This window comes from Galeopterus variegatus, unplaced genomic scaffold (assembly GCF_000696425.1).
Source record: "Galeopterus variegatus unplaced genomic scaffold, G_variegatus-3.0.2 Scaffold5530, whole genome shotgun sequence".
NCBI lineage: Eukaryota > Metazoa > Chordata > Mammalia > Dermoptera > Cynocephalidae > Galeopterus > Galeopterus variegatus.
The window spans coordinates 1-8,022 of NW_007731641.1; the positions used below are offsets into that span (position 1 = coordinate 1).

At 41.2% G+C, this 8,022-nt stretch overlaps 1 protein-coding gene across 1 annotated transcript; it reads left to right on the forward strand.

Annotated features, from left to right (window-relative positions):
* Positions 1-762: 762 nt before the first annotated feature.
* Positions 763-1,771, forward strand: LOC103604997 (involucrin-like; the record flags this gene model as incomplete). Its single annotated transcript, XM_008589573.1, has 2 exons — positions 763-859; positions 1,174-1,771. Coding segments are annotated over 2 exons (695 nt in total), but the record flags the coding sequence as incomplete, so codon positions are not given.
* Between the last annotated feature and the right edge of the window lie 6,251 nt (positions 1,772-8,022).

The window sequence follows — 8,022 nt, forward strand, 5'->3', positions numbered from 1 at the left end:
CCTTGGAAATGAATCCCTTAGCTTAGTATTTAGGATAGACCTATTTTACAGCTGGAGAGACTGAGATTCAGAGAAGTTTGGCTGAGGCCACAAAACAGAAGAAAGCTTCTCTCACTTCCATCTCTTCTATCCCCTCCCTTGTACCAGGTCACATGAGCATCACAGGAGTAGTCGGGCCCTCTAGAAGCCTCTGGCCAGGCAGGAGCTGTGTATCCCTGGAAAAGGGGGCCCTGAGGGGTTTGCTGCTTAAGATGCCTGTGGTGAGTCAGGAAGGGGCTGGAGGAAGTTGACCAACTTGAGTGGTGAAACCAGTCTATCGCCTTCAATCTGGGAAGGAAGCCAGGCAGGGGAACGGTATAAAGGGTGCTCTGGCTTCTGCTCAGCTCAGCACTCCACTGGAAGCCTCCGCCTCGGTCCCTACTGTTAGTCTGGTAAGTGTCAGCTGGCAGATCTAGGGTTGGGACTGGCAGCCTCCAACAGGACAGGGCATGGCCCAGGTGGCCAGCCTGGGTAGGTGTGGGTGTTACTGTGGGGCTGGACTCAGCTGGACCTGTCCTTCTGGGGGGCTCATGTCACTGCACTGAGGGAAATGTGCCCCGGCATAAAGACACAGAACAGAGAGTAGTTCTCTCATGGCCCATCTGTTCTTGGGACTGTATTTTAAGAGAGAACCAAGGGCGGGAAGCAGGGGGAGTAGCAGTCAATTTCTTTCCTGAAACTCTGATTTGGGGTGTTCATGATTTTGCCTTGTTTATGGGGCAGAGTTTCAAGGAAATGCTGTAACTCTTGGCTTGGTGAAAAAGTGGGGATTGCAGAATGAAGAAAGTGTTCTATTCGGGGAAACCCAGGCAGAGCAGGGGTAAGAAAACCCAACTTAGAACTGCAGGACTTGAAAGGACAAGCTCCAGTTCTCAGCAATCTTCCAGCTCCACCTGTCCCCCACCCCAGGCACTGGGACTGCAGATAATGCTTAGTCAGTAGAGAAAGAAAGAAGGTCAGGAGAGAAAGGATCTCTGGAGTTGAATAGGCCAACCTGCTAATTTTACAGAGAAGAAATCTGAGGCGCAGAGAAGCTAATTGACTTTCCCAGAAACACATCATATTTCAGGGGCAGATTTAGCCCCAGAATGTATCATGTGACTCCAGTCCAGGGTTTGTGCCATGATGTTGCAGGAAGCAGCAGCAGGAGTCACAGGAGCAGGAACTGCATCTGGAACAGCAGCAGCAGGACTCACAGGAGCAGGAACTGCATCTGGAACGGAAGCAGCAGCAGGAGCCACAGGAGCAGGAACTGCATCTGGAACAGCAGCAGCAGCAGGAGTCACAGGAGCAGGAACTGCATCTGGAACAGCAGCAGCAGGAGTCACAGGAACAGGAACTGCATCTGGAACGGAAGCAGCAGCAGGAGTCACAAGAGCAAGAACTGCAGCAGCAGCAACAGGGACAACATGGGGAACATCAGGAAGCAGAAAACCTGGAGCAACAACTTGAGCAGAAGAAAGCACAAAGGGATCAGCAGCTGAAGGAGCAGTTGGAAAAAGAGAAGAAGCCCTTGGACCAGCATCTAGATCAAGAGCTCACAAAGAGAGATGAGCAACTGGGAAAGAAAGAAGAGCAGCTTCTAGTGCCATCCGAGCAACAGGAGGGGCAGCTGGAGCAGCCTGTATTTGTCCCAACTCCTGGCCAGAACGAAGAGATCCAGCCAGTTCAGCGCCCTCTTGAAATCTTGCTCCCCGCTGAGCAGCAGAACCTGAAGCAGGAGGTACAGTAGCCAATCGAACATAAGTAACCACTCCCATGTCCTAGAGGCCCTCAGACCATCCCACACAGGGAAGAGAGAGCCACCAGCCCACTTACCTCAGGGGGTGGCCCACCTCTGTGAACCTACCTGTCCCTGCCCCTCTGCATGTCTCTTCATCGGGGTTGGAGGTGGAGGGGAGGAAGTTAATGCCCAGCACCCACCCCCAGTGAGCCCAATCCCAACCTCAGATGATCGGAGCCTCTGCCTGAGGGACGGTTGTTTCTATAGTAACTCTGACAGCACCCTCAGTGATATGGCTAAATCTGTGAGTGTGTACAATAATACATAATAAATCCTGGAAGTCCGGGGATCCTGTATTCTCTCTGTCTTTTCCTCCTCCATCTCTCACCACATAAAAATGTATGTGTGGGTTAATGGTTCCAGTTGACTCTGTTAGCCAGTTCTCAAAGGAGAACAGACATCTGAACCCTTCTTTAATTCTGCACTGCAAATCACTCAATATATTCAGCAGCTTCTGAAAAAGAAACAAACTCCAAACTAAACCAAAATGAAAACAACTTTACTTATGCACCTAAGAGTAACACTTGCTTGTCATGAAGAGGGGATAAGTTATTCCAGTTGGGGAGAAGAGGATCTACCCTTCTCAGCCCAACACCGCCTCTCACCGCCCACACAGACATCGATCCTAGCCCATGGCCAAGCTCAGCCCTGCACTTGACTCAGCTCCTCACGTGCAGGAGGGGCCTGGGAAGGCAACAAGGTTTAGAGGCTCCATCTGGGTTATTTAAAAAAAAAAAAGTAATAAAACTGTCTTTATTCTTAGACAATATGATCATGTGTGTATAAAATAAAATAAATCTTCAAAAAGTAATTCAGCCTATTAAGTGACTTTAATGAGTTCACAGAGAACAACGTCAGTGTTCATACATCAATTGTATTTTTATACATTATCAAGAACAATCAAGAGATCAAATAAAAATACCATATACATTGCTTTTAAGAACATGAAGTGACTAGGGATGAAAATAGAAAATACTTGCAAGATTTATATGCTGATAACTTAAAAATATTAATGAGAGAAATGAAAGAAGAAATGAAATTCCACTAAAACTTTCCGTCAATGAAATCTCACTCAAAATTTCAATAGACATTTTTATAGAAATTGACAAGTTTATTTAAAAATGTGTATTAAAAGTGAAGAACTAGAATAGATCTTTACCTTTCAATATATCCCATTTCATTAATGAGAAACATAATTAGGGAGAGAGAAAAAGGCAGGGAGGTAGAGAAAGACAGAAACAAAGGGAGAACCATCATGTGTTCATGAAAGATTCCTTTCATAAGGTTCAGTAGGTACCACAAATAATTGGTGAATAAATGAGTAAATTCAGGACTAGAAAACCTCTTAGTGACATAATTGGAGATTATTACATTGAAACTGTGATTTTAATATAGAAAAGACATTTGAATGACTTGCAGCAAAATCAATCCCAATCCCCTCCTTGCCCTTGACACTTTTATAGGTTTAGGAGATATCCTATATCAGGGTGAAAAAAATTGACAATTCAGATTACATCAGTGAAAATATACTACTGTGGTTATTGACTTTATTCACAGTTCTTGGCTAAAAAGTGAGCAAGTACAGATAGAGTCAAGGATAGGTTGTCTTTTCGGATGTGGACTAAGAACAATTCACACATCTGTGTGTTTACAGTGCCAAGCTAAATACTGCAGCTCATGCTCACTTCCCTGGAAACAACCCCAGGATTTCCTCCCTGGGTTTTCTCTCTATAAAATGTTCTCATGATATCTAAGAATCTTACAGACTGCCTGCTTGGCTGAGGAAGACTTTACAAAAGCAATGGAATCAGAACTAGGCAAGGTGGGGTGAGGAGGCACTCCCTGGGACTGATCTCTGAAGGGAAAGTGACAGTGTCATTAAAGGAAGTGAAGGTTGAGCCAGCAGGAAAAGTGGAAGCCAAAAATGCTGACTCAGCTGGAGAAATGCTGACTCAGCTGGAGAAATACAGATCCACAGTCACCGCAGCAGCTCTCCTCGCCCTGCACCCTGGCTCCCTGATGTTTACGTAGCCTTTGCTGCCATCCATCACATCAGGACTTGGGGCTGTCTCCTTCCTGGGACAAGTCCTGCCCTTAACTCTTAAAAGTGCTTGCCTTCAACTATTTAACCTCTCAAGCTATCCAAAGCTACTTTACCACAGGCATGAGGATATATCGGGAGCATTCCTGCTGAGGCACTCAAACTCAATAGATCTGAAGGGCACTTAGCGTTTCTTACTCCCCACCCAGCCCCAGCAGCACTCACCACATTTCCTCCTTAGGTATTCTCTCTCCTGAGTAATGATACTGCATTTGCAATCATCATTCCTCATTCTTCCCCTTCTTCCATACCCTCACCAATGGCCAGGTTATTGCTATCCCTACCAATACCTCCTAAGCTCAGACTGAGGTCGTTCTCACCTGAACTGATGCAACAGCCTTCAAGCTGGTCTGTCTTGCTTCCTGTCTCCACACACCCTACAATCCACCCATCCCACAGAGGACAGAGTATTCTACTTAAAATTCCAGTCTGACTACATCACTCCTGGGGTTAGCACCTGTCAGTGGTTACTAAGACCATGAGAAAGCAGGCTCAAGTCCTCCTAACAGAAGCTGGGTAGAACTGGCTGGGAAGACTGGGAACAGAGAAAGAAGGAATCAGAAGCACCTAGAGTGTGTGCAAATTTTCTTTCAAGTCTTAGGTGTGTTTTTACATTTGTATTTGTAGACGTTATTTTTTAGAATAGTTTTAGATTTACAGAAAAGTTGAGAAGATAGTACAGAGAGTTCCCTTGTATGCCACACCCAGTTTCCCCTATTATTAACATCTTACATTAGTACGGTACATTTGCTACAACTAACAAAGCAATGCTGATACATTATTATTAACTGAGATTCATGATTTAGTTATTTCTTTAGTTTTTACCTAATGTCCTTTTACTTTAGTTTTTCTTTAGTTTTTACCTGATGTCTTTTTACTATTTTCCCTTACTTTTTGCCTAATGTCCTTTTACTATTTCAGTACCCCATCCAGGAAATCACATTACACTTGGTTGTTTTGTCTCCTTAACTGTGACAGTTTCTTAGACTTTCCTTGTTTTTGATGACCTTGACAGTTTTGAGGAGTAGTGGTCAGGTACCTTGTGGGATATCTCTCAGTTTGGGTTTGGCGGATGTTTTTCTCGTGATTAGTCTAAGGTATGGGTTTTTAGGAAGAAGACCATAGAAATGCCGTTTTCATCACATTGTATAAAGTATAGGTACTATCGGCTGTGACTCACCACAGTTGGTATTAACCTTGATGGCTTGGCTGAGGTAGTGTACGTCAGTTTTCTCCACTGTAAAGTTCCTCTCCTCTCCATCCCTCTCCCCCTTTCTATACTGTACTCTGGAAGGATGTCACTACACAAGCTCACAATTAAAAGTGGGAAGTAAAGCTCTTCATCACTGAGGGTATAGTATCTACATAAATTATTTAGAATTTTCTGTACAGATTTGTCTCTCCCCATCCCTGTTCACTTACTTATTTGATCATTTATATCAGTATGGACTCATTGATATTTATTTTATACTTTGGATTACAATTTAATGTTTGGTTTTTTTTTACATGACCTGGTTAATTTATTATTTTTTATTTTATTTTTTATTTTACTTCTCAATATACATCGTAGATGATTTTCATGCCTTTACCCATTCCTCTCCACCCCCCCCTACCCCCCATCATATCTGTTCACTTGATTTAAAAACTTCAAGGAATTTTTGTGGTTATTCTGTCTTCTCCCCCCCAACCCTTGATTTGTTTGTGTGTTTGTTTATGTATTTATTTTTAGCTCCCACAAATAAATGAGAACATGTGGTAATTCTCTTTCTGTGCCTGACATGTCTCACTTAATATAATTTTCTCTAAGTCCATCCATGTTGTTACAAATGGTAGTATTTCATTCTTTTTTATAGCAGAGTAGTATTCCATTGTGTAGATATACCACAGTTTCCTTATCCACTCATCTGATGATGGACATTTGGGATGATTCTAACTCTTGGCTATTGTAAATAGAGCTGCAAAAACATGGGAGTGCAGGTATCCCTTCGATCTGATGATTTCCAAACCTCTGGATATATCCCCAGTAGTGGGATAGCTGGATCATATGGTAGTTCTATCTGTAGTTGTTTGAGGAACCTGTTCTCCATTATGGCTGTACTAACTCACAGTCCCACCAACAGTGCAGAAGTGTTCCTCTATATCCACATCATTGCCAGCATTTGTTATTCTCTGTCTTTTTTATAATAGCCAGTCTGATTGGAGTAAGGTGACATCTCAAAATGGTTTTGATTTGAATTTCCCTGATGATTAGTGATGTTGAGCATTTTTTCATATGCCTGCTTGCCATTTGTATGACTATCTTTCAGAAATGCCTATTCAGCTCCTTTACCCATTTTTAAATTGGATTATTTGGGGTTTTTTGCTGTAAAGTTGTTTGAGCTCTCTATATTCTGGATATTAATCCCTTGTTGGATGCATAATTTTCAAATATTTTCTCCCATTCTGTAGATTGTCTTTTCATGCTGTTGATTGTTTCCTTTGCTGTGCAGAAGCTTTCTAGTTTGATATAATTCCTTTTGTTTACTTTTTCTTTTGTTGCCTGTCCTTTCAGAGTGTTATTCATAAGTCTTTGCCCAGTTCTAAATCCTGGAGTGTTTCCCCTATGTTTTCTTCTAGGAGTTTTAAAGTTTCAGGTCTTATATTTAAGTTTTTAATTCATTTTAAGTTGATTTTGGTATATGTGAGAATTATGGGTCAAGTTCCATTCTTCTACATATGGATGTCCAGTTTTCCCAGCACCATTTATTGAAGAGGCAGTCTTTTCCCCAGTGTATGTTCTTGGTGCCCTTTTCAAGGATCAGTTTTCTATAAATACATGGGTAGATTTATGGGTTCTCTGTTCTGTTGCATTGGTTCATATGTGTCTGCTTTTATGCCAGTACCATGCTGTTTTGGTTACTACAGATTTCTAATATAGTTTGAAGTCAGGAAGTGTAATGCCTCTGGCTTCACTTTTTTGCTCAGGATTACTTTGGCTATTTGGGGTCTTTTGTTGTTTCATATGAATGTTAGGATTGCTTTTTCTATTTCTGTGAAGAATGTCATTGAGATTTTGATGGGAATTGCATTGAATCTATAGATGGCTTTGGGTAGTATGGACATTTTTACTACATCGATTCTTTCAATCCATGAATAAGGAATGTCTTTCCATCTTTTGGTGTCTTCTTTAATTTCTTTCAGTAGTGATTTGTAGTTCTCATTGAAGAGATCTTTCACCTCCTTGATCTTTATTCCTAGGTACTTTATTTTGGGGTGACTATTATAGATGGGCTTGCTTTCTTGATCTCTTTTTCTTCTAGTTTGTCATTGGAGTATAAAAATGCTATGGTTTTTTGTATATTGATTTTGTATCTTGCAACCTTACTGAATTTATTTATAGCTCTAAGAGTTTTTTGGTAGAGTCTCTTTGATTTTCTATATATAGAATCATGTCAACTGCAAACAGGGACAATTTGATTTCATCTTTACCTGTTTGGATGCCCTTTATTTTTCTCTTGTCTAATCGTTCTGACAAGTACTTCCAATACTATGTTAAATAGGAGTGGTAAGAGAAGACACCCTTGTCTTCTTCCTGATCTTAAGGGGAAAGCTTTCAGCTTTTCCCCATTCAGGATGATATTGGCAGTGGGTTTATCATATATGGCTTTTATTATGTTGAGATACCTTCCTTCTATGTGTAATTTGTTTAGAGTCTTTATCTTGAAGCTGTTGAATTTTGTCAAATGCTTTTTCAGCATCTATTGAGATGATCATATGGTTTTTGTTCTTGACATTGTTGATGTGGCGTATCACATTTATAGACTTGACCAATGACATTCTTCACAGACATAGAAAAAAACAATCCTAACCTTCATATGGAACAAGAAAAAGACCCCAATAGCCAAAGCAATCCTGAGCAAAAAATAAATAAATAAATAAATAAAGCTGGAAGCATTACATTTCCTTACTTCAAACCATATTACAAATCTGTAGTAAAAAACCAGCATGGTACTGGCATAAAAACAGACACATGGACTAATGTAACATAATAGAGAACTCAGAAATCAACCCACATATTTACAGCTAACTGATCTTTGACAAAGGCACCAAGAACATACAC